This window comes from Sceloporus undulatus, chromosome 2 (genome assembly GCF_019175285.1).
Source record: "Sceloporus undulatus isolate JIND9_A2432 ecotype Alabama chromosome 2, SceUnd_v1.1, whole genome shotgun sequence".
NCBI classification, from domain to species: domain Eukaryota; kingdom Metazoa; phylum Chordata; class Lepidosauria; order Squamata; family Phrynosomatidae; genus Sceloporus; species Sceloporus undulatus.
The window spans coordinates 48,955,383-48,982,368 of record NC_056523.1 but is presented as its reverse complement, the minus strand read 5'-3'; the positions used below and the strand labels follow the sequence as shown (position 1 = coordinate 48,982,368).

Below are 26,986 nucleotides of genomic sequence, written 5' to 3'. Positions count from 1 at the left end.
ATCCACACAGGTGTACAGACACAGAGAGAGAGAGATGGGTCTTAGGGCCTTATGGTCACTATAAGTTGGAAACAAGCTGAAGGCACACAACAACAACAACACAGATGAACACATACACAGATCCAGCCTTGAGGGGCCACGGAAACACTGCTCTCAGCCTCTTGGTGCCGACTTCTCTCTCTAGATTACCAGTCACTACCCTCTTATTATAGCACTGCTATTCCACTGTAACTGCCCTGGCTGCCTCCTCCTGTTGCATTCTGGGACTTGGAGTTTAAGGAGGGGCATTTAGAACCCTCAAACAGGGAGCTCTTAGGCCTCACTGAACTACAAAACCCAGAATGCAACAGGAGAAGGAGGAGGCAGCCGGGGCAAGACTGAGAAGAGTACAGAAGCATGTAAGCATCACTGAAACCATGACGAGACCGGTGTGTTTCCTGGGGGGGGGGGGGGTAGAATCCACGCATGCGCAGGAGGAAGAAAAGGGCACTGTGGAACGCTTCCCTTCCTCTTCCTCTCTCCCCGCTAGCTCCGTCCTGAGAAGAAAACTACATCCCCCATGATCCCTCGCGGCGGCCATTTTGTCTCCTTCCCAGAAGAGACGGAGCGGTGCCCTGCTCCTCCTCCTCCTCCTCCGCCGCCGCCGCCATGCCGATGAAGGGCCGCTTCCCGATCCGCCGGACGCTGGAGTACCTGAGGCAGGGCGAGGTGCTCTTCAAGGACTCGGTGAAGGTGATGACGGTCAACTACAACACCCAGGGCAGCCTCGGGCAGGGGGCCAGGTGGGCGCCCTCCTTCCTTAGCCCGCTTCCAATGATCAGGGCGGTGAACAACATATTAATAACAATACAAATACAGTTACAGTAAATATTCAAATAATATACAATCATATTAAAAACAAAAGTAAAACTCCATCAGCCAGCTGCCATAGGCCTCGTAGGGGGAGGACTAGATGGAGCTCGATTCGGGGAATGCTGATCGAAATAGGAAGGTTTTTAGTTCCTTCCTAAACTCTTGCCTCATTGCCTGGCCCTTTGCTGTGGAATTCTGGGAGATGGAGTTTGTTGTGGGCCCAGAGCGGCGCAGAGCCCTCTGAAATCACTCTCTCCGTGTGAGATATATATACACACACACACACATACACTCATCCATATTTGCGGGTTTGATTATTCACAGATGTGATGAATAGGCCCCCTCTAGGAATATCTGGGTCCTCCCCCAGCACAACTCTATGGTCAGCTTTAACTAAAAGCTTCCCCGAAGGACCTAGAGGTTATTCCTAGAGAGGACCCTCCAGCGCAGTCCCAGGGTCAGAGTCTGGCAGATCTTAACCACAGAGTTGCGCTGCGTTGTTGTTCTTTGTGGTTGTTCCACCTTCACGAGGGCCCTGCGCCCCTAACCCTAGCAGATATGGAGGGACAAGTCTATACATTAGTCTCCCATAACAGAGATGCCTGGCAATGGGGGGAACCACCCCCAAACTTGCCATTATCCCACATAGTAATGATAATAATATCTTATTATTTCTGTAATAAAACAATCAAAACATAGTTGTCAGAAACCTGACATTTTCTGAATCTGGATGTCTGTGTGCTTTCTTCTTCTGGGCGCTTTACAGACCACCCAAAAGGGCAGTCTGCTGGCACCAGGGTTTGCTGCATCAGGGAACCGCAGCAGACAAACTGCGCAATTCCCTTACACAGCATAAAGAACCCGCAAAAAGCAGGTTCTTTTTGCAGCATGGAAATGACACCGCAAGGCGCCAATGGCGCACTTGAGGCATCATTTCCATGCCACGACATGTGGACACTAAGCATCCGCTACATCAAAATGGCAGTGCCCATGTAAAATGGGTGCCACCATTTTGTACATGCTCGGCACGTACTAGGGTCGAGGTGTCCGGAAAGGACACCCCTTTCTAACCCCAGTACGTACCACACACATACTTTTTGGCAGTCTGGAACCCACCTTTGTTCTTCTTCTTCTGTTTTCCACTTGGCAAAAGCATGCAGTACATTTACATTGAGCTCCTGTTCTAGAACGCTGAGTAAATTCCCATCTCTCTCCCCCTTTTCTTCTTTCCCCATAGAAAATTTGTATTTTTCAACATCCCTCAGATTCAATATAAGAACCCTTGGCTCCAGATCGTGATGTTTAAGAACATGACGCCTTCGCCCTTCTTGAAGTTCTATTTAGGTAAGCGCTGTGTTCTGGCTCTTCTGGGCAACACTCACAGCAGGTGGCAATCTTCCAATGTCAGGAGGAGCAACAAACGGTCCATCGCTCCTGATCTGTATGAAGCTGTTGGATGAAGTTGTTCTCCGTTTATGGGGGATCTGTTTCTCAGGTCATCAGGTCCAGAGTCGTAATCCAGTGGTCTTCTATGGGACTGGCAGGTGTCCCTTATTATACCTATCTAAGGGTTAGAAAGTTTTCATTTTATGTAGACTGAATAAGATGCCTAATAATCCTGTGTTTTGAGTTTCATAAAATCAGAAATGGGTGTATCATGTAATTGATATATAGGGATAATATGTTAATTATAAAGAGAAATACATGGCTAAGAAATCAGTGCTTTCATTTGGCACTTAGGTAGAACACAAACCTGTTAATAGCTACTTCCTGATTGTCATCCCTATATGATGTGAATTTTGCCTGTCCCTTATTGTTATTTTGAACATGTGGCAACACTGTCATTCTTTTCACACACTATATGACAAGAAGGGAGACTGCTGTGGTGCCTTGGTTACAGGGCATTTTTAGATATGCTTTTGAAGCCCCATACATAAGCTTGTCATATGCTGCTTTGAGCATACCCATATGGCAAGCCCGGAAGGGGGGGACAAAAAGGCACATGCAACCATTATTTTCAATGGGGCTTAAGTAGACACATTTTTCCCTTACATGGGGGAGAGGGGTCCAGAACAGATCCCCCACGCATGAAAAGGCCCACTGTACTTTTATTGTATTTGCTGTCCCTCTGTTGTCAATGTTTTGCTTTTTATACCTATATTTATACTCTAGTCTCCCTTCTTGTATCCATAAGAACGAAGAAGCATTTTTAAAATCAGTTTAGCAATCAGTTTACTAATTTAGTGATAGGATCTTTGAGATGGTCTACTCTAAGCTGTGTTGCTCTGTCGGTTAAATGGAAAGTCAGTGAAGCTATCCGAGAACTTGTGAGCTGTGAGCCACATACAAGAAGCCCCATTTCGACACCCCGCTATCTGATGGCTTGCAACACTTGCAAATTAAGGACAAGCTCCATCAGTCCAACGAGGAGTGTACTTTTTTGTCAGTTCTTCTTGCCTACAGAGGCTTGCTTGGGATTGCTTGCAAGGCAAGATGAGAGGGGCAAAACAGACACACACACACACAAAACACCCCACCAAGCCCACTCAGAGACTTTGCAAGCACCCAGGCAGTTCCAAGCAAGCCACTGTAATTCCTTTGTATTCCCTACATGGATTCTGCATTTGGGCCAGTTCTGGTTTCTAACAGTGCTGCATCCATAACCTGTCAGGTAAGCGGGGACTTCCTGTAATCCTTGACCATCAGCAGGCTTCCTCCAGTCCATCTGCCTTGGTCCAGGCCTCGGAGGTGGAGAAGAACTGCTGGACCTGATCCCATTCCCCACCACCACTCCCTTCTCCTTTTGTGTCGTGTCTTTTTAGATTGTAAGCCTGAGGGTAGGGAACCGTCTAACTAAAAGTTTGTATGTACAGCGCTGTGTAAATTTACAGCGCTATATAAATAAAGGTTAATAATAAAATAATAATAATACTAGTTTTTAAAACAACTAAAGCTCCTGAGCCAGATGGCTCCTCAGAAAATGCACTGCAGTAGTCAAGGTGCTTCTAGAATGTGGGTACCTGGTCAGGCTGCCTTGGTGCAGGAGTCACAGGGAGGGAAGGACACATGCCATGGGGGTGATTTTTGAAACAAATCTGGTATGCTCACTCTTTGTAACATTCTTTCTTTCATCAACAGATACTGGGGAGCAAGTCCTGGTGGATATAGAAGAGAAGACTAACAAGGAGATAATTCAACATATTAAAAAAATTCTTGGAAAAACCGAGTAAGAACCAGTCTTCTAACATCCAAAGAACTGGGATGTGTTGAGTGTGTTTATACTGTATAAAATGTCTGTTTACATGCATCCTGAGCCAGCATGGTGTACTGGTTATGTGGCCTAGGAGAAAAAGAAAAATTGAACCAACACTATTCATATTTATAATAGTTTCCATATGTGTCACCTGGAGACAACGCTTTCTTGTTCCCGGTGAATTGCTAAATGCACACCCATACTTTTTAAAAATAATGATAATGGGGAGTTGCCACATTTCCAAAAATGTTCAAATCTTATGGAACTTACAGAGGGAGGGAGTTGTTGTAAGCAGGACCTGGATGAAGGGTCCCACAGTCCTAGGGAAACACAGCCTAATGGCATTGGATGAGTAGTGTGGTAGGCTTTTAATAGAACATCAATTCATGCACGAGTTGCAGCTCCAACTAGAAAGAGACAAACTTCTAGGTATAGCAAATAATGGTTAAGCTATAATTTTACCACTGAAAGTTTTGAGTTGTTTGAATATGAAATAAATACTTCATATTGTGCACTTCCTAGCATGTACCTGTATAGGGAAAGTGCAACCAATTCTTAGCTAGTCCCTCAAATTCTACTGGGAGCAATCAGGCATACTTGTCCCTCTTCCTTGTGTAGCGAATAGTGAAGTGCTCTCAGGGAGTCACCGTAAAAGCCACGAGGTGATTTGTACATAACTTGGGAGACTGCACTAGAGCTTTGTGGGAATACCTCTCCCCATCAGTTTGTACATTAGACCCATGGGACAAATCTCTCACACACACAACCAGCTAACTCTTGTTCCCCTTCTCATAGTGAACTTGTTTTTCTTGGACAGGGAAACACTCCAGACAGAAGCCCAAGAGAAAATGAAGCTACGGCATCCTGCAACATTTGGACCTAGAAAATACCACTTGCGGGAGTGTATGTGTGAGATTGAAGGCCAAGTTCCCTGCCCTGGTAGAGTTCCATTACCAAAGGAGATGACTGGCAAGTACAAAGCTGCCATGAAAGACGCTGCCACATCATAAGGCAACTTCTTTGCCTACACATGGGATTAAATGTAGTAGAAGAAACTCCTTCTTTAGCCAGATGAAAGAACATTCAAATGGTTGCAAAATGACTGGACTTGAATACAGGTAGAACAGTTTTTTTAAAAAAAATAAAAAATAAATGAACTCATAAACTTGTTCTTACCATGGATTGGATTGTAAATATTTTATATATAGCATATTCTTAAACCAAAGGGGAGAAATTTAGTTTCCTGGGGTTATATCTGTGAGGGGATTTATGTCCATCACACACAGAAGCTTAGGTCTGTCTGCTTGCTTCTTCAAAACCCACAATAAGCTTGTCCTACCTCTTCTTTTGTGCACTGTTTATGTTGTGTTATACCACAAATACTGTAATGAGCTTCTTTTATTGTCTCCAATAGTTATTGCACTTGCGCAGCAACAATAAAAGTTGAACCAACACAGCAAACTTGTTACACAGACAAAAAACACTTGGGACTGTGTTTAATGCATTACTCTATTAGACTACAGCATAGCATGTTATAGGTGAGAATAGAGGAGACACTATTATTGCTACATAGATGATAAAGAAGGAAATGAGTGTTGTTTAATTAACTTCAGGCAGCATGGTGTACTGAGAGGATACTGGGAGACCAAGATTTCATTCCCCACTTGGTGATGGGAATTCACTGGGTGACTTTAGACATTTTATATGCTCAGCCTCACAGAAATACACCCTCCCACCCCAAACAAATCTTGCCAAGAAAACCTGTCATAGGGTTACCTTAAGGGAAATGATTTGAAGGCACAACAATTAACTTGCTCTTACTGCATTATTTCAACTGGTGCAGAATGTTCTTTCTCCAATGCATTTGGGTTGAAGTTTAGTTTCAGACTTACAAAGCTCCTACCCGAGAGAAGTGAGAATAACATTTGTATGAAAAGCCTTTTATGATTTTCAAAATAACTTCTATTCTTTGGAGATGTGCCCCCTCACCCAAGAAGACTGACTTTTGGTAAGCAGTTTTATTGCTTTCACACATCAACAGTAACTGAACACTATAAAGATTTGAACGACCTATATCGCCTTACAGAACCCTTGGAACATTTTGGGCAAGACCATGATTTGCATCTTTCTGGATCCTGTTGCATTCCATCACACTCCCACAACTCTGTAAATATCCTTTATATGCTGAGTAGCTCTCTGTACTGTAACTGAAGAAGTGGAATAGCCACAAAAACTCGTACTAAAATAAAAACCAGTCAATCTTAAAGGTCCTCCTATATTCCTCTTCCTCCCCCTTTTTATGCTGAAAGAGAAAAATCAGTCTTAAAGGTCCTGCTATATTTGTTTTCCTCCTCCCTCCTTTTTATGCTGAAAGATACCAACACAACTATTTTAAGAACACCAGTAGAGTGCATGCTTTGCATATGGAAAGTCTCAAACACCTCTGTTGGGAATGAAAAAGCCAGTTACCTTGACAATTTTGAAAATACAGTCGCCCTGCCTAACCCGCGGATCTGAGATCTGTGCCTTTGAGGGGAGGCCTCCACTATCTTCAATGGCATACATGCTCCAGTCAAGCCTATGTGGCTTGAATATGCACAAGCCTCCATTTTTGCAGGGTGGGGATCTGGAACAGAGCCTACACGAAAATGGAGGGCCAGTTTTAGTCAATATAAAGCAGGTTCCTGTCTGCCATTTAGCAGATGCCAAAAAGTCTACAGGTCAGAAGGGAGGGACTTGGTGGGGGCAGTAAATGACTTCCACCTATGAGTTAATATGGGATGGGAAAATCAGTCTACCATACACACACAAAACAAACATGTTATTTTATTTCCTCGGAAAGCTTGCAAATTAGAGTAGTACATGCAAGTGTATAAACAGTTGTGATTCATGTTAAATCTCACAATGGCATGGTTTTGTTCATTCATAGTACAAATGGAAGGCTTCCAAAATGTGGGTCTACCACCACGCTATCAGAAAGGCTAATTACATTTCACAAAGACTTGCAGTCATGGAGCTACAAACCAACAGCGCTATTAGTAAACATACATCAAGACTATATGTATATCTTAAAGAGTATTAGACAATGGCATACATACAAGGAAGGCATAATGCATGTAACAAGGATAAACATTTTAAATGTTTAAAAAGCCATTGAAAGATTTTGGATCGGGTAGAAAAAATGCCAAATGAATTTGGTGGTTTGCTGCCTAAAGTGTGAATTAAGATGGTTAAAAGATGTCAGGCTAACTGAAATTGTGTGCTTCCTTTTCTTTTTTTACTGCCTTTTATCAGGTCCCTACTCTAGTTACCTGTTTGATCTTAGATTTGTTATGTGCATAAGTATTCACATTATGGAAAAAAATATGATATTGAAAATGTAACGTATCACCATGGTAGCCCTAAATGATGTTTTCAAGTTAGTTTCTACAGCATGGCTGAACACATTTCTGAGGGATTATTAAAACAAGCTGCCAGTGAGAAAGTAGCAGCTTCAAGCATAACAACTCACAATATGAAATTAGTTAAGCCAGTTCTTTCCCTCTGCAAAAAAGAAAATGTGAACTAGAAGGAATGTGGTTTCTTTTCCTTTTCAAATAGCCTCAAGCCCACCAGAAATAAAAAATAAAATAAAATTCATAAAGCCTCATGTGCAAAGTGCTACTTTTAGTTCTTGATTATATTTAACCACCCACTAAGTAACAAAACATCTGTAAACATTTTTCTGAGTTCCCCACAGTTGAACAAGTTTGCATTGGGCTTACAATGCATTACCAAGTATTTAGTGTCCTACTTTTCTTGGACTAATCCCTTGTTTTACTTTGTAGTATTTAGACCCAATTTTTTAAAAAAGAGCAAACATCTGTTTCTTTATTCTGCTGTTGAGCCCTGCTCCAAGGTGAAGCGTCTAGAAGTTTATGATAATCTCCAGATGCAGACTTTGTATGTCACATTTAGATTATCTATCATCAGATGTGACTGAAGTAAATTCATACAGCAGCAACTAAAACCAGAAATTGTTCAATAGTTCTATTTTTCTGACTTTTCCCAAAAAGTCAAGAGTGCAAAGAAGTATCAAAACAAGAGGATTTCTTCACCTTTTAATGTGGGAAAATAAGCAGCCCAGTCTCAAGCATGGATGTCTCACAGCCTCCCTTTAGTACTATGGGGCTGCAGAAATGGAGGTTGCACAGCAACACTTTTTGGAAGCATACACCTCCAAACTTGAGTTTCCTGCTCTCTTGAAGATGATCAGTCTCTCAAAATGTAACTGAAAACACTGCATGCTTTCCTTTGTAATTTTATATTAAAACGTATATCAGAGGTAGCTAAATTTTGGTTAAAAATTATGGGCAGAATTCTGTAGTCTTTCAAGTGAGACCAGATCAATCACGGCTGTTAGTTCCTGCTAAGATCTGTCATTGTTAAACTGCCTCCTCAGCACACGTCTCCATAATAACTGGAGGAAATGCCCAGATTCAAAGTCATATCTAAACCACAAGCAGGAAACAGCTCAGCTGTTGTTGCACTTCCACCAGTGCAGGAATTGGGGGAGCTGCCATTCTGTGTAGGGCTAATAAGAAATCTTGCAGCATCCCCATGACAGGTGCAACCCCAAATTTCCCGGAAATACCTATTAAAATTAAAAACAGTGTAAGCTTGTAAGCTACATGAGTCCTGAAAAATAGATGATAATGGAAGGGAAAGAAGTCCATTATCTCAAGAGAGGCTGGCAGGGTTTAAGCCAACTGAAACAAAGGTATTATACATAATATCAGAGCTATCCATATGTTAAAATCCCTTTATATTCTCTTTTGTATTGCACAATTAGATCATTGGCCTTTTTACTAGGCAGGTCACTGTATATCAGCAATCTGCTTTTTAACACTTGTAGTGTACAGTATATGGCAGCTATGCACATCTGCTGAAAGGTACCATCTTATTTCATGCTATACAGGATGAAATCTAGTGCTCCTCCAGCAATGGAAAGTGTCTACTGGTTGCACAGTGAGGGGGCATTTCACCCTCCCACAACTCCCAAAATCTGCTCCAGGAGACTATGGGACCCTCACAAACTAGTCAGAGGGGACTGCAGGGAGGGAAGAGGAATTGTCCTCCCTGTTCTTCCATAAGCTCTATATATGCAAGTGGACATAAGGTCAGTGGTTCTCAACCTTTGGTCCTCCAAATGTTTGAGACTTTAAATCTCAGAATTCATGTACACTGGCCATATTGGCTGGAACCCTTGGGAACTCCAAACTAACTGGAGGACCAAAGACTGAAAACCCCTCCACTAGATGGATTTCACCCAGAATTTACTGAGAGAATCTGGTTGCTCATAGAAAATCTGCTTGGAAGACATACTGAAATAGCAACCAAACATAGGCAGAAGGATTACAGACAGTTTCCTCCATTTTAAAGCATACAGCTTTGTGGTTTACATCAGAAATAAAACCAGTACTCAGAAATATGACCATGTTGGGCTGTTTTTTTCAAACAAAAATAATGATAAGTTTAAAATAGATTTCTGCCAAACGGCTATAGGTTACAGCATTCTAGGTAACATGGACATTGCTTGTGACTTTTGAGTAACAGCCAAAATGCCTATACCAAAGTGCATAAATGTTAAGCTCCAGAACTCCCACCTGTAACATGCCTCTCCTTGTAGTTCCACCTGCTCTACCCCAGGACAAACAGAGAATTATAAGGTTTTATGTGCATGGATATCAGTCCCAATTCAGCAGGTGGATTTCTCCTTTTGTTTTGCTAATGTTTGCTTCAGTTCTTTTAAATTCTCAGTCAGTACATCTACCTCATCCATCCGTCCACTATGTTTGGCATCAAAAATATAAGCTTTGATATTATCTATCTGTTGAAGGAGCAATTCTTCTTCTATGATATCTTCTCCTGACACTTCGTTATAATCATCATCATCAACTTCAAAGGGATTCATAGAGGAAGAGGACTCTTCAAATGGATTCCCAGATTCCTGATGCCCTATAGAGGCACAAAAAGGATTTCCAATAGCATCTTCAAAGGGGTTTGGCGCACTGACTGCTGCTCCATTTGCTTGATGACAGTCCTCTTCTTCAAATGGGTTGTATTCTTTTTTATCACTATGCAAGGCCTGGATAGGCAAGGAAGTCACTGGGAAGGAATCCTCAGCAAAGGGATTATCAGGCTCCCTCTTTAATGTGCTAACCACTGTCTCATCTTCAAAAGGATTTAGGGGGACAGTCACATTTTGCTCTGTTATTCTGTCATGCTGTGGGATTCTCAGAGGTTGAAAAGGGAAGACTGGGCTCTCGCAAGTTGGCACTTTGTCAACACCACTAGGAGAAGAGCCTTTAGAGCCTGGGTTACTTCTGTTCTGAGTAGTATCTAAATCCAAAGCCTGTGATATTTCATTTATACTCTCTCTCTCAGTCTCAGCCTTATTGTGCTTCACTTCTCTGAAATCCAAGGAACGAGTCCGCGAATGCTGAGACAGCCTTTTTTTATGCTCCCTCTCCCATTCTTTTTCACAGAGGATTTGTAGTTGTTCTCTCTGCATCTCCTCCATCTCAGCCTGCCTTTTGGACAGCTCAATGGCTCTGTCAGTTTGTTGCTGATCATACTCATCCTGAAGTTGTCGCAAGTTCTCCTGTAACATATGTACTTCATCTAAACGATTTGCCTCCTTCGCTTGTTTAATGAAGGAGGTGATATTGTCAATTTGCTGGAGAAGAGGGTCTGCAAGTTCCTGTTGGCGAGATATGCTGGCAGTGGGGAGCCAACCTTCAGCTTTCTTTACTCTTTTTGTCCGTGGCACTTCACCGTTGGATGCTGTCAAGGATCGGGAAGCATAGTCCATGGACTTGTCCTCTTGTCTTCTCTGTATTTCAAGTGTTGCCTAGCCAAAAGAAAGAAGACATTATTTTAGATATTAAAAGGTACCTGGCCATGTGAAGAGCCCATGTGCAGCTTCACCACTTCCCCTCATTGCCTTAGTTCCTGAGAAGGATGTGGACATTTCCCACATATCCTGGCATTTGTCATGTTACCTAAGGAGTGCAGGGAGAAGCTCTGCAGTAAGGTTGAAGTGTAAAACTCCAGTAATTTTGGCCTGAATCCTACTGTTTCATCCTGACCAGAGTAGACCCCCTGAATCAATGGTTAAATAGTGAGTCAACATATGTGTAAAATCCGCTGGTTCAATGAATCTACTCTTGTTCAAATTCACAATAGGACTGAATCCTTCATTTGCACCATGCATTTTGACGTACAGGATTTTTTAAAGAAAGATATTCAAGAGCCAGTAATTTTAATCCATGTATATAAAAACAAAACAGCTTTTACAAAAGTATCCCAGTGCTGACAGAGATAGTCACCTGTCTCTCCATCTGTAATTTTCTGTCCAGTTCTTGTTTCCTTTTTTCTTTGAGTTCTTCATATTGGTCTTGGGTTGGTAGGGACATCAGACCAAGCAATTTTTCCTACAGTATTTTAAAAGAAATACTCCTTTTAAATAGGTATAAGCTATTAGGCTGTAAAACTTGCAAATATTAAAATGTAATTAAAATGCATATACAGAATATATAGTTATGTTTCAATAGCTGTGCTCTCTTTTAACTGAATACTTTTATTCTGCCTCTTCATCAAACGCATTCAAGACAGCTAACAACATCATCAGCATGCATAAAAGCAAGGGAAAAAAGCCAAACATTATTAACAGCAACAAAAGTGAAAGTATACCAATTAACACAAGAGTGGTGCATTAATCCATAGTATCAAGGGCTGAAAAACAAAAGATGAGTAAAACATAATAGTCTTCACCTGGGGAATTTTTTTAAATAAAAGCACCGTTGTTGCCTAGAATCTCTAGCCTAAATCCATTTGTTGGTCCCACCTAGAGTACACTCAATGAACCAATACCTGAAGAGTGAATCAATAATGTTTGTAAATACATACCACCAATTTAATTACTCTAGTTGGGATTAAAAATAGGATTTAGGGTTTTAATCTACTATTGCAACTAATTCACTACTAAAAATTGAGATATATTGGTTAAGTCGTCTATAAAAAAGGTTGAGAGAGGAGAGTGGTGCCTTTCAGTATAGGCCTAAACTATTTTAGATCTTAAAGGTCAAAAACAGCACATCTGTCCATGTAATGCCACTTGCCATCTAGGTTGTATTCATCAACAGAACTAGTTTATCCTTTTAAAATTTTAGCTGAATTCATGGCCACATTTCACACAACAGGAGTGAGAACTGTCACCTTCTGATATTACTGAACTACAACTCCCAGCATTTCCCACCATTAGTTATGTTGGGTAGGACTGCTGGGAAATGCAGTCCAACATTATTTGCATGACTGCCATCTCTGTTATCTACTCAAGAAGTAAGACGGTACTTCCAAATAGGTTTATATAGGACTGCAGCCTTAATTATACATTGGAGAGCTCTTTTTGGCAGGGTGGGGAAGGAAGGACTGATCAGGTTCAAACTGCACTTAAGTGCCAATGTTTCACTCGCTGTGAGAAAAATGATATTTTTACTCAAAGTTTGCAAGTGAGAATAAGTAATCTATAGAACTGAACAGGCAAAACATATATACAGACAAAAATGTGGCTAGAGGAGACAAATGGTCAGATCAAATGAGAGGAAATTAACACTATGTTAAAGAGTAAGAGAAATTTGTTTTATTTTAACAGCATAGCATAACAAGAATACAGTCGCCCCTCCTTTTTCACAGACATGAAATCCGCAGTCTCAATTACGCATAGAGGGGCAAGCCCCATTGGCTAAAATGTCACGTGCAGAAGCATGTGGCCATTTAAACCAACAGGGCTTGAATATATGCGAGTTTCCATTTTCACAGGGGCGGTGGTCCGGAATGGATCCCCTGCAAAAACGGAGGGGTGACTATACATTTCTTTGCAAAATCATGTATGAGGTGGTTTGCAAACTAGCTTTTGGAAATTAAAGTCTCCACAAACAACCGTCTTCAATCAATTGAATACAAAGTTAATTGTTAGGCTTTTAAATAGCAACTCACCCACGGTGTGAGCAACCAGGTAAAGAGGTGTTAGTACGTTGCAAGGCCAATTTCATTTATCCAGAATTACAAACTTTATAATATCCAGAAAAAATACTTATCTACGACTAGTATATCTTTCCTTGTTTCAAGAGACTGCATACTATCTCCCTAAGATCAAATCATCCCTCTTAAGATAACCTACTTGTACGAAAAGTGTGGCTGAATATCTGATCATTCTCTGAAGCTGTAATGTTCTGGGATGAGGCTGTGGCTCTTCATTCAACCCTAGAGTCAGAATCTTCTTGCTGAACCAAAAGAAATCCAAAAAACATACCAGAAATATCAACTTAGTAGACAGTTATGAGTAATATAAAAGCACAAACTAGAAAGTTAAGCAGTCTGTCATATTTAATTAGATGAAGTCTTCCTAATAATAAGTAATGCCAAATATTTGTGATTATTACTAGTCTTTTGAAAAGAGAGTATAGTACTATGGTTGGCCTGCAGTCTGCATTTTGTCATGTTTTGTCATCAGCACAGTAACTTCTCGTGTTTCTCTAACTACTGGACTTGAACTTTTCCAACAAAAAATAGCAGAGCTTTGACTTTATTCCATTTTTCTAAGATAATATAAGCATCAAATCAGTTTTCCTGCTTTGGGCATCAAATTGTTTAAAGGAAATGCAGTCCGTCAGTTATATAGTTTCCCATTTAGACCACAGATTAGCTGGAGGCACTGAAAACAAAGATACACAAATATAGGTATGCTGAAATGAAGGCCTAAATCAACATTTATGCACTGACAATAATGAGCTTATGTTTGGGCAATATATACAGTAATATTTATATACAAACTTGTTTTCACTGAAATATAAAAAGCAGCAAATTTAAAATACAGTGACAGAATTTCTACTTCCATGTTTGTATTACGTACCTTAAAGCATCTATTAACTCATACATCTTCTGCACTTCCATCCTGAGTCTGCTTGCATGCTCAAGACTGTAAGTTGTTTCTCCAACACTGGAAGAAAACACGCAGATTTACATTCTTCTAAACCTTCATGCTCACCAACACAGCAAACCAGCTAACCAAAGCCACATTATTATTTTAGGGTATGGCCATTCTCTCATCTACAACATATTCTTCCCATTGATCAATTGAGAGGGGGGGGGGGGGGGGCTGCAACACCACAGACCTCCTGCATCTCATCTGGAAATTGCATAGTTCAATAAAATAAATACAGTCATAACCAACTACACTTTGTAGGTTGTGAAGGAGAACTCTTTAGGAATTGCACCAAGAAAGATTGGTAAGGCACCTCTCTCCATACACAAAACCAGACTTGTGAAAAGGTAGGTAATTTTTTTTCTCCTAGCCAAATGCAGCAGAGTTCAGTTCTGCCATGACAGTGCCACAGTATTACTGTATATGCAATATTGCATACAGTACATGCAACAGTGATGCAACTATTTTCAGTTACATATTTCATGGTTTATGTAGGCTGACATGGCTTATGTAGGCTGCCTTTGTTTTTAACATGTCATTTGCTCCTCAACTGTCGTTTTTGTTTTGTATTCCCTTTCAAATTTTTAAGACTATTATTTTTACAAACACATGTATTTCGTAAGGCTAATATCAAACACCATTGACAATGTTTTCTGGTAGAAACCTTAGGACCAAGGAAAGTGGTTTCGGCTGCCTATTTAAAATTTTAAGAATTTTTTACTACAAAAACAAAGAATGAACCACAAGTCTTTCCAATACTAACAGTATCTATTTCATATTCACAATAATTTCTAAGGTCCAATCTGTACTGTAAATATAATACAGCTTGAGACCACTTTAACAGCCATGTCTCCATCCTATGGAATCCTAGGATTTGTAGTTTGTTGTGATAGCAGAGCTATGACAGAGAAGGCTAAACATCTCATGAAACTACAAAGCTCAGAACTGTATAGCATTGAGCCATGGCAGTTAAAACAGTGTCAAACTGCATTGATTCTGCAGCACAGATATAGCCTGAGTCACAACTTTGACACTACGTACTGCCACAATTGAAACTGGCCTCCCAACATGCTTTAACAGGCATGAAGGGCAGGGCTATTCTGCTGACAATCAGAGCATGGTTTAATGATGCTTTCATCACATTTTGGGGAGTTGGGCCAGAAGATTACTTAGTTAAGTACTGAGTTAAGTATAAACTGGTACAGGATTCTGACCAGTTTTTATTTGCTGCCACAGATTAACATGGCCACCCCACTTGAAAATTTTATAATGGAAGGAAGCCTGAAGATGGATTCTCTTGATAGAAAAAAAAGAAGCATATCAAGCCTCTCTTGCGTCTCTTCCTCATTCACACTTTTATTTGTTCTTTCCTGGTATTTAATTACTGTACTCAAGTTCCATCCTCCAAGTTGCCCAGTCTTGCTTTTAATCTAGTTTCTTTGTTTGCAACAACTCGTTAGCACAGGTAAATAAACTGTCAAGCATTTGCTATTACCATTGGCTCAGGACAACTTCAGCTAATACATTTGTGCATGTAACACACAAATCTAGAAAAAATAACCTGAACAGGACTGTACAGAATCTAGATGTAGTATTTGAACTTGCAGTTCTTAATATGATAAAAGCTATGGGTAGCCTTGCTGGGCCATTAGAAAAAAAATCCAGAAGCAACAGTAAGGAAGATACTAGGGCTTACTATGATGTCACTGGACAAGGATTTAAGTTCTTCAATATTTGATTTAGGCTGCATATTAAATGACAAAAATAAGTTGCAGCAAGAGAGACAAAGGTTGCTGGTGATTCCAATCTGCCAACTGTAACTTCATCATCATTCCCATAAACATTTTTCATTTTCTTGACTTACTATTTAGTAATTACTATGCAACTAATGCTTGACTTTAATGATTGCTCTATGAACGGAATAATTGTCTTCTTCTCTGAACATTACATACTAATCACATACGTATTAAAGAGTGCAACTGAACAGGCTTACTTTAAAGATTCTGCCATCTTTATGTATTCTGGGGCCTTCTGATCAACTTTTTCCATGCAAAGTCGGAGTTTCTGGTTTAATCAATAAAATCAATAGATTAATACTGTATTTAATTATTCACAGCAACAATTAGATACAGAAATATTTTATATGCATTGCATTTTTCTTTTCTCTTTGAATAACAACTTAAAACCGGGTAGTAGTTGTCAAGCTGACTATCAAAAGGGTTGCTCCTCCCATTTGTTCCCCATGGCAGAGCTTAGGCAAATCAACTGATATATGGTGCCCTACAGGAAGGGTACCGCTTCCCATAACACGTCATCAAAAAGTGTTCAATAGAAACACACTAAACTCTCTCGCTTGAACACAAAAGGATAGAGAAATACTAAGTAAAATGAAATGGTATGGAATATCTCCAGGGTACAAGATTCTAAATGAAACTAGCATGACAGGTGGGGTATCTCCACTCACTGGAGAAAGGGAATATCACTGTAAAACTTGCACTATCTTCTTGCAGTGGAGGAATGGTGCAGGATGTTCAAAAGCTGCCTCCATTCCAGGCCTGGACTCTCACTGCCCTAGTCTCTTGAACTGAGGTCACTTGCTACACTGCTAATCTATTAAAGGAGACAAAGGATACCCAGTACCCTTTTACTCCCACCAAACAAGGTACTAATTTTCTCCAGAGAAGCAGCAGAAGATGCATTCACTAGTCTCATATACCCATGCAAACAAAGATACTATGCAGTAATGCACTTGTGATTCAGAACTGGCAAATGTAAAGTACTGCTATAGCCATGCAAAGGTGGTATTTTTGCAATTTTGTGCACAAAGTTACACAGAAAAACAACTTGCTGAAATCCTTCACCCAGGAGCATCACTGGAAGAGACCAACATGAATAATCCAAGTTGGCAGTGGAACAAAAAGAGAACAGCAGAGACAGCCCTACAGTTAAGGAGACATATTTATTCTGAAGGCAGTAGAGGCACTTGCTCTGTTAGCTAGGCACTGAGAATGGGCAATGCCTAATATGCATAGAAGGTATAGGTTTTTAACAACTCAGCAAACAGTCCATATCATTTCTCTTTTCTGCCTAGAGACAGAACCCTTCAGATTGAGCAAAATGCCCAATGGCCTACACCCTTAGGATTAATCCCTACACTTGTAGTATCAAGCATGGGACAGAAATTATGGGTACTTCCAAACATGCAACTATTCGACAACTATTTGGGGAAAGAGAACAATTCCTAAACTGAACAAAACTCCTCTTTTTCAAGTAGTTTTAGAGAAAAATGGCAGAAAAGTCCTCAGTCCTTACTTTTTTATTAAAAAGATGAAGAAAGTCACAGATTTTGTTCCTGGTCTATCCAATTTTATTTTGGAGATCCATACACACTTTGTTTATCACAGATTTTTTTCTGCCAGCTTCCGGTACAATCAGAGAATTTTTATACTAGCTTTCTAGGGCAGTTTACTTTAATCCAATATAAATACACAATGCCTCTGGTTGTGTATTCCTGCATGGCAGGGAGTACCCCTTGATGGCTCTTGAGGTCTCTTCCAACTCCATGATTCTGTAATTATATAAAATTGGAAAGAACGGGAACAAAATCTAGAACTTTACAATCAGTCTATATGTGCTCTCCCCCTCTCATTCATACATCTACTTGTATCAAAGAATGGACTGGAAAGAGATCTCCATGTTAACCACTTGCTCTACCAAGGTATGGCTTCACTCTAACTGCATTAACATGGAATACCTTGGATGGATTGACAAGCTGGGGAGATTTACTTGTTACTCCCTCAGCTTTGTAAAAGCACTGTGAGCAGAGGAGTCTTCTGGCAAGAGTGTGGGGCATAAACATTCCTGCTTAAAATGGAATGCTATGGTCCCCAGGATCCAGTCTGATCAGCCTTCCTTCTTCCCTTTCTTTGAGTGCCTCTCTGCCTCCTCTGACTAAATATTATGTAGTAATTCAAGGACAAATTGATATTGAAAAATTAAGAAAGGTGGAGCCCACCCTCACATCATGTTCCTGGGCTAAACAGGTCTGAAACAATGGGAGGGTATACTCTTCCACATAGCAAAATGCATATGCCTGATTTGCTAGGCCCAGCTTTCTAAAGCAGGCAATAGGAGCATATGAGAAGGAGCAAGTTAAAACTGCTACATCAATACATCAATTAACAATACTACCAATAAGTGGCCTCACTTCTGTGGATTACAGAACTGATTTATTTATTTATAACCCACCTTACTCCCAAAATAGGGATTCAAGACAGCTCACAGCAGTTTTAAAATCATACAAATTAAAAACAATACAAAACATTAAAAAGTATAAATATAACATTTAAAAACAATTAGATTTATAAAGCTAAAAATATCAAAGATTAAAATACTAAAATACATTAAAAACTATATACAAACCATAAAATTTAAACTGCATAGCAATTTAAAAACCCAATTGTTATCTGTTTGAAAAAGCCTGATGGCACAAAAATGTTTTCACCTGTCACTGAAGTGAGAGCTGGTATGGGGGGATCCTGGCCTCCAGGGAGGGGGTTCCAAAGACTGGGAGCAGCCACCAAGAAGGCCCTCTCCCTTGGTCCCACCAAATGAGACTGAGAAAGTGATGGGACAGAGAGGAAGGCCTTACCTGACAATTTTAGAACTCTTATTGGCTCAAAAAGGGAGATACATTCCTTCAAATAACCTGGACCCAAGCCATATAGAGCTTTACAGATCAAAACCAGCTGGTTTATGATGCAGCTGTAAGCAATAAGACTGTTTTTTATCAGTTTATGACCATGCATGCATCATCATTTGCTTAGATTTGGTTTGGCCTAGATCTGGGGTCTAGCAAAGTGAAAAGTTTAATTCTCCATTTTTGGTATAGGCTGCCAGGAAAGCAATCCTACCGAGAAACAAAGCACATGCACCTCATGTGCTGTGTCTCCCGATAAAAGTGGTGCATTTGGGTACTAACAGAAACAGAAACAGCCTGGCAATAGAAGGATGCAGCCCTTAGTGGGTTTAGAGGTGGTGATAATGCAGCCTACCAAGCCAGGAGGTTTTTCCACAACAATGGAACGTCAGGAATAAACTCTTCTAGAACATGGTCACAAAAAACCCACAAAAAACAATGGAATGGTTGCTCCTGCACACACCCCTTAATATATTTATTTGAAATTTGGCTAAAATCTCCATAGAATTGTGAATGATGCTTGCAAATCTTACTGTGTTCTGCCAAGAAAAACAAATATTATGAACAGCTCTCTTTCAAAAAAAAACTCCACAAATAATCCAGTTTGAGACCACTTTAACTGCCTTGGCTCAATGCTAGGGAATTATTGGATTTGTAGTTTTATAAGACATTTAGCCTTCTCTGTCAGCTCTAGTGCCACAATAAACTATAATTCCCAGGATCCCTTAGCACTGAGCAACAGCAGCTAAAGTGGTCTCAAAGTGGATTGTTTCTGGAGTGTGCTCTGGACCAAAGTTATGAAGCTTTTCTTAAAACAGGATTCTAGTTTGGATTCAAGTCTGCCTGGGTGGTCTCCAAATCAGTCCAAGTTTTATGAATAACTAAAACAACCTCTGAACTAAATCATGTCCACAGTACACATTCCATTTTTTTTGGGGGGGGGGGGTATCTGAATAGTATCTAGCATATTAGGTACTACTTAGATTGTAATACCAAACTCTATAAACTACTGGTAACAAAACTATTAGTAACAAACAGATCTCATATCATTCAATTTACCTCATAGAGTTTCACAACATCTGGGATATATTCTCTCTCATCAATCTGTTGTTCTCTTTTCAGCAAGGTGTCTTTACAATGTCTACAACAACGGATGCGGTCATCATCCTTCTCATCCAAGACAGAGCTCACACTGCTAACACTACTGATGCTTCCACGGCGTGAGCCCTGAATGCTGTTGGGGGAGCAGTTTGGGCTTGTATGAGAGGCCAAGACCTCCTTGCTGGCAGTGGTGAGTTTGCCTGGAAGGATACACCAATAAAACATTAATGGACATGAGGTCAAGTGGAAGGAACACTGGTCTTAAAAATGGGTTCAAAGATTTTGGTCAACTCAACTTGTACACCTCACAAAATGGGAAAACCAATAGCCTGCTTTACAGAGTGGTTGTTAGAAAGGATGCAGGTCTAGGTAGTTTTCCACATAATATTCTGCCTTAAGAAATGAAGCTACGTTTCTATACAACATGGTTGAAATTACTGTTAATCAAATAGATGGCAAAAGCAACAAGACCTAGGACAGCAATAATGCAGCATGCCAATGGGCTTCATATCAAAAATATCAAGATTGTAAAGTAAGCACTTTCCACTTTGCACTCCTTCCCCTTCCAGTAAAAAGGCTTTTTTTGTTAATTGCTTTAGGATTTTGTCTTTCTATGAATATCTTCTGGTCACAATTGTCACGAGGAAAAAGGAAGGAATGTGCTGCCCAATACACATGCATTTAAAAAGTGGGAAGGAATGTAATAGCTTAACATAAAGCAGCAGAAAATTGAGACAAAATTAACACAAACAATGAATTAGACAGCTATTAAGATAGTAACAAAGGCTCCAAGCATTCATGCATTGGGAGGAGATGTCATAAGATGAATATCACCACTGAAAAGACCATTTTTAGGCCATGTGCCTTAATTTCAGAGACAGAACAAAAAACTGAAAAACACGTAATCACAGTGGAAGAGATAAAGGAAACGGATTCCCAGGTGCTGTTGATGGTCCACAAACTTTATTATCTTAAAAAGTCCAACACATTTTGCCTTGTCACAATTATTCATGTTATTTTCATAGGCCTGGGATGGCAGCTATTAAATTTCAAATAAGTATTTACATCCATAGGTTTCCTGTACATTGTTGTGATAAATTGAGATGACCTTCTTTTTAAACTCTTAAATCGAAAAAGTAGACCTTTGAGTTACTGTATTCTAAATCAAACTGTATATTGGTATTAATGAAGTTTACAAATTTGTAGAATTTTTTTAAAATTTATCTGCATTATCTCTCCATATAAAAAATACATCATCTAACTACATGACCCACATTTCAAGCTTATCTTTGTGTTCTGCATTAGAGCAAATGCCTTTCCCAAAATTTTCCATATATAAATTTGCCACTTCATGGGCTAGAGGACACCGCACAGCCATCCTTAATTTGCCAATAATATTTATTTTCAAATTGAAAATAAAATTCTGTCATGGATATTTCTGTAAGTGAAAGTAAAAAAATGTGAAGGAGGATGTTTAACTTCTCTCTAAAGTGGAATATATAATAAAGCTTCTTCTTGGAGTATATCAGTATATAATGATTTTACATCCATTGTGCCTGTTAAATCATCATTCTCCAATTGTAGGGGGGTATTTTGTTTATAAAATCTGTGGTGCCTCATATGTATGATGGAATTTGTGAAATGAAAGGTTTCAGAAAATATATTGCTATTAGCTCCAGAACTTTTAAGAAATTATGTTTTAGGGATGATTTATGCATTGTCCCCAGACCACAACTATAATAAATGTACTTTTATACATTTTACAGTAGCCCCTGAAGAAGGTCAATTTGTGACAAGGCTGAAACGTGTTGGGCTTTTTAAGATAATAAAGTTTGTGGACCATCAACAGCATGTGGGACTCCTTTTCCTTTATCTCTTCCACCTTAATTTCAGAGAACAAGATGTAACCAACGGAGTACCTCCAATGAAGATATTAACTAAAAATGGGTTCATATGGATAAAGACACTATCTTCAGATGCACAAGTTAGTGTTTTTTTCACACAGCTACTATTCATAGTCAGCTAAGCAGTAACCGACTTAAGGCCTACCTTCAACCAGAATAATGGGGCTGAGAGAAAACAGATTAGTTACCCAATTAGTTCCTTTTTCCTTTTGCCAAGAATAGGTATTCTAAGAAGGTGTGTTTATATACTACTGAGGACATGACAGCATAACTATCGTAGGATTCTGGTTTAACATACAGCCATCACTAGCCTTCAGGCAGGCACTTTTCAATGAATAGCCATCACACAATTACCAGTGCATCCTCTTTTAGCTCTATTGTAAAAAATGAATCCTTCAAGATAAGCACCTAGTATTTTTTTAAGATAAGAAAAATGTATGTAGTTAATTCTCAATATGACTTTCCATCTAATAATTATTTAAATTACAGTAATTTACATCTCCTTGTTAGAAGATGCAAAATGAACTACTGAGCACATGCCAAGTAATCATGGAAAAAAATATGAAAATGCATAAGCATATTCTTTAATGGCTGAGGTTCTGGGTTTTTAGATTGGGAGAGAGAAAGTAAAGGGACATTAATAGACAGGGCCTCATTTATGCTACAAGGGTAAAACCAGAAGCTTGGGTTTTCCTTCCTACACTTAGCACTGATCCTTAATTTAATAAACACCAGAAACATATATTTAAGTCATTTATACTACACAATTGTACTCACTTGCAAAGGGAAGGCTGACCAGTTCCATACACTTCTTACACATGATGGAGCCACAAAGGCGGCAGTGGTGACGTCTGTTCCGTATGCTGAACTTAGTACCACAATCCGGACAAAATGGCACATCCTGATCATTAACCCAAGGCACAACAGACTTCTCAATTGCTATAACAAGAGGGGAAAACCTATCAAACATCATCAAGTAAATCCATGGCATGGAAGTTCGGCAAAAGCCAAATATGCTTGCACCTACCTCTTATTTTTGCAGAATCAGTATTGGTTCTGTCAAAGGATGTAAGCTGATGAAAGAGCATAATCAGAGGAGTTAGACACAAAGTAGATTTCTACTAAAGAAATCTTTAAAGCAGTTCAGCACAGCACTTGAAAGCACTATTATATCTACTACTTGTTTGTTTAAAAAGCTTCAAAATTATCATTACCACCACCATTTGATTTCCTCAGAGCCTGGAAGTAATAAGTGACAAGTAATACAGCTGCAATGAGTTGCCCTCATTTTTTGTAATGAGTATTTAACCAAACCACACCTCAAAACTAGTACAACAATCAGAACAGTAGTACCTTGTTGGTGTAACAAATGTTTCCTGGTCACTTTTAAAGGGCACTTTAGAGTATTTGTTTTTCAATTAACTCTCTGATCAATCCCAAGGTACTTTTAAAAAACCTAACTGGAAAATAACCCAAAATATCAAGTAACATAACAAGTCATGTTGTAACAGAGTAAACAAGTTACATTTCAAACACAATTAGTTATTTTTAATATGACCTATTTTTAAAAAGTAACATTTCAAGCTCTGTCTATTCTTTGTTTATTATCAAGAAAGTCAGATTATGGCCCTGAGCATCTCTTTATAACTCTTTCAGCAATGCGAAGGTACGAGACAAACAGTGAGGTAATGAATAGGGAGAAGAAAAGATTTCAGATAAAGTTTTATTATTCCAGTTTCTGTTCAGTTCCTGGTTGTGCAATCTTTGGACCCAGAGATAGATTCAGTATGCTCTGGTCCAGTTTGATTTTTTTTTTCTTGACAGGGAATTTTAAGAAAATAGGCACCAAACAAAGCATACTGTTCTGCTTTTAGTACCATAAAGAACAGCACATTTATCTGTTGGATTTATACCTCACTTCATCCTACAGAATGGCATTCAATGCAGTTAAATGATAAAGTGAAATAAGAGAAATACCTTTTTTATTTAAAAAATCTAATAATACACCAAGAAGAGGAAGTAACACCCAACTAAATTATAATCAGAAGCACCAATGTTGATACATTAATCATGCAAATAGGACTTACATGAATGGAGGGGGGAATCAAAGAGCAACCAATTTACCTTTTCTAATCTGATTATTAATTTATTTACTTCCACCACATAGTGATCAATTCTGGCTGCTCTGTGCTTCTTAAAATCAGAAAGATGACTCCTCGTAGCACCTGGTAAGAAACAACCAGTCAGGGAACTTGAAAGTGTCACTCAACTTTACATCTTCTGTTAACAGTCAATTTGCTTGGTTCTTTTTTCACTCTTACTCTTATTGCTCAGGCTGAAATTTAACCTTAGAAAAGTAAACAATATCATGTGTTACTGTTCTGCACACATGTGCTGCTGCCTCCTGCTGTGGTCTTCATTGATAAAATAGTAGGGACAACAACATGTCCATAAAATGATATTATTTCTGAAAACAGCATCAACATTTTCATTGAACATCTGCTGTATCCTCTCTTTTCAGAACAATCCTCTAAGTCTAGTCAGAAATAAGCAGACTTGGATTCAAAGGGCTTCACTCACAAATAATTTTCAGGTGCTGTAAAACACAGAGAACCTAAATACCCTAAAAGGCACCAGATCCTATCTGATCTTGAAAGCTAAGCAGGGTGAACCTTGGTTAGTACTTGAATAAGAGACTGCCAAGGAATGCCAGGTTCTGTAAACCATATTTCAGAGGATGGAATGGACAAAGCCATCTTTGAGTGTTCCTTGACTAGGTAAATCCTATGAAATCAATGGAGTCATTATACATCAACAGGCTACTTGAAGGAACATACAAACAAAAAACACAGTTTGTTATCACAGTCTGAACTGAATTGAAAACAGAAGTTTGAAACTAATATTAAATATTCATTGGATGTATACTACCTCCCATGTTGGATTACAGACCTTAACAACTTAATGTGGCTCTGCTATTGCATTGCCCTTGCCACTGCAGTGTAATGTGGACAGGAGGCCGATAGGCAATTATGATATGGACATGTCCAAGCTTCTTGGTTGATGCCACCTCTTACAATTAACTACGTTGGTAGAATTGAAAGATATAGCTGTGTTAGTCTGTAGAATCAGCACGTAGAGAAATCTTGCAGAAACTTACAGACTAACCGAAAGAAAGAAATTGGCAGCATGATATTTCATAGACTTCAGTCTACTTCGTCAGATGCATTTGGTGGAGTGAAAGCCAGGTACAGTTTGGCATACCTGTCTTATGGGTCTGAGCAGATGCAATTGTATTGGTGGGTTGGTTGTAGATTATGGATCTAGTGGTGTGTTCAGGGTGGAAGCTGAAGGCATGTAAATACGTACCAAACTCAAGGAATTACGATAAGCATTTCTCAAACTACAGTACCACCACATGAAGTGGGGGAAAAACACAAATAAACAAGGCACGATGTGTACCCAGAACCGATCTATTACAGAACAAAATGAAGAGGGAAAATGACAGAACCCCACTATTGGTCACATACAGCTCCCAACTGGGACCACTCAGGCACATCATCAATGACCTACAACCTATTCTTGACAATAATGCCACTCTTTTAAGGGTCCTTGGTGGCACACCTTTACTCATATACAGACAGCCTTCAAACCTCAAACAGGTACTGTACTCACTTACAGGACAACACACGACACAGATGGCAACACAGATACTAAGCCTTGCCACAAAGCAAGATGCCAATTCTGCCCACATATTTATCCAGGAAATGTCAACACAAAACCTAATGGTATCATCCACAGTATTAGTGGGGCTTCATGTGCTCATCCTCCAATATGATCTATGCTATACTGTGTCAGCAATGACTACATTGGGCAAACAGGCCAGTCCCTGTGCCAGAGGATAAAGGGATATAAATCAGATATTAGGAACGAGAATACACAAAAACCAGTGACAGAACATTTCAGTCTCCCTGGGCATTCCATCTCAGACCTCAAAACAGTGGTCATGGAACAAAAGAAATACAAAGGTAGACTGGAGAGAGAAACAGCAGAACTGGAATTCATCCACAAACTAGAGTCCCTCCGCAATGGATTGAACAAAAACAATGGTTTCCTGACAAACAACACACACTTCAACACTATCTGACCCCATTCTCATGGGGTGCCCTACATTCATCTGTTCTCCTCACCACAGGCTAGTGCCATTGCAAAACTGGATCAGCCACTTCATCTCCATGTACAAAGACCAGTTTCCTATGCCTTTGTGCAATAAAGACCATCGTTAAAATTGGACCTGCAACTTTGGACCATACACAAAGGATTTGTAATTTGAATTGACATCTTCATATACCAATGGCATATATATGTCTCTACCTGGCTTCCACTCCACCAAATGCATCTGAGGAAGTAGACTGAAGTCTATAAAAGCTAATGCTGCCAATTTCTTTCTTTCAGTTAGTCTCAAAGGTGACACAAGATCTCTCTACGTACCAATTAACTACATATCATTTAACAGAATATATGTACAAATGTCACCCTCAAACTAGCAGTTCCCTGAGATTATATACAATACACAAAATTAAAATTTCATAAAACAATGAACACAGGAGCCCAACAGTAAATAATATATAATCAATGACCTACAATTGAAGAAAAACATCAGATTGAGATAAAACACCAAGGTGTATTAAATATTTGATGGAACAAAATAGTGCTTAGTGCCTGTCTTATAAGAAAGTAATAAGAAGGCAATTTTACCTTCTTCAGCAAAGACCTTCATACTATTTGATGTTGTGAGCTGCAAACCATAGAAATATTTTAAACATGATCAATGGCACAATATTTATCTGGACTGCAAAGTAATCCAGGTCATACTCCAGTAGAAAGCTATACAAGTTTAAATCCATTGAACTGTGTTCATAGCTTTGTTGTGGATTGTGGTCCTAATGTTTAAATATCCAGTTTTATTCAAAATTTTATTTGTGTGTGGGATCTATATGTTGTTATACATACTCTGTCACAGATCCATGCACAGGTTGGCCCTAACACTAGGCACTGTGAGGCAGCCGGTGCTACTAGAAAACTGCGATGGCAGTCTCTTCCAGTTGTTCTTTCTGAGTGCTCCAACCATTCCCCTCAATTGGATGACAGAC

The 26,986-nt window shown here is 39.4% G+C and overlaps 2 protein-coding genes across 5 annotated transcripts in view; one reads left to right on the top strand and one right to left on the bottom strand.

Annotated features, from left to right (window-relative positions):
• The first annotated feature begins 580 nt into the window (after positions 1–580).
• Positions 581–5,285, top strand: MRPS25 (mitochondrial ribosomal protein S25). 2 transcript variants are annotated; one of them, XM_042450961.1, is made up of 4 exons: positions 581–782; positions 2,090–2,196; positions 3,991–4,078; positions 4,923–5,285. In XM_042450961.1, exons 1-4 carry the CDS (start codon positions 649–651, stop codon positions 5,113–5,115), a joined length of 522 nt encoding a protein of 173 aa, XP_042306895.1. In that variant the 5' UTR covers positions 581–648; the 3' UTR covers positions 5,116–5,285. The 2 variants fall into 2 exon arrangements, with proteins under 2 accessions (XP_042306895.1, XP_042306896.1); XM_042450962.1 differs by having other exon boundaries at positions 583–732; positions 2,118–2,196.
• Positions 5,286–6,104: 819 nt separating this feature from the next.
• Positions 6,105–26,986, bottom strand: part of RBSN (rabenosyn, RAB effector) — a 28,407-nt gene continuing 7,525 nt past the window's right edge. For all 3 annotated transcript variants that reach the window (XM_042450959.1, XM_042450960.1, XM_042450958.1), the window contains 9 exons: positions 23,961–24,061; positions 22,864–22,909; positions 22,614–22,775; positions 19,891–20,132; positions 16,126–16,196; positions 14,061–14,147; positions 13,329–13,431; positions 11,476–11,580; positions 6,105–10,997 (listed from right to left, as the gene is read on the bottom strand). In XM_042450959.1, coding sequence (XP_042306893.1) covers positions 9,843–10,997; positions 11,476–11,580; positions 13,329–13,431; positions 14,061–14,147; positions 16,126–16,196; positions 19,891–20,132; positions 22,614–22,775; positions 22,864–22,909; positions 23,961–24,061 — 2,072 coding nt within the window. In that variant the 3' untranslated portion in view covers positions 6,105–9,842. The remainder of the gene's footprint in view (positions 10,998–11,475; positions 11,581–13,328; positions 13,432–14,060; positions 14,148–16,125; positions 16,197–19,890; positions 20,133–22,613; positions 22,776–22,863; positions 22,910–23,960; positions 24,062–26,986) is intronic.

Excerpts from the sequence above, each read along its gene's own strand:
- MRPS25 (XM_042450961.1), top strand. The coding sequence starts at position 649 with ATGCCGATGAAGGGCCGCTTCCCGATCCGCCGGACGCTGGAGTACCTG. Across the intron at positions 783-2,089 it reads AGCCTCGGGCAGGGGGCCAG|AAAATTTGTATTTTTCAACA; the intron begins GTGGGCGCCCTC and ends CTTTCCCCATAG. Across the intron at positions 2,197-3,990 it reads CTTCTTGAAGTTCTATTTAG|ATACTGGGGAGCAAGTCCTG; the intron begins GTAAGCGCTGTG and ends TTTCATCAACAG.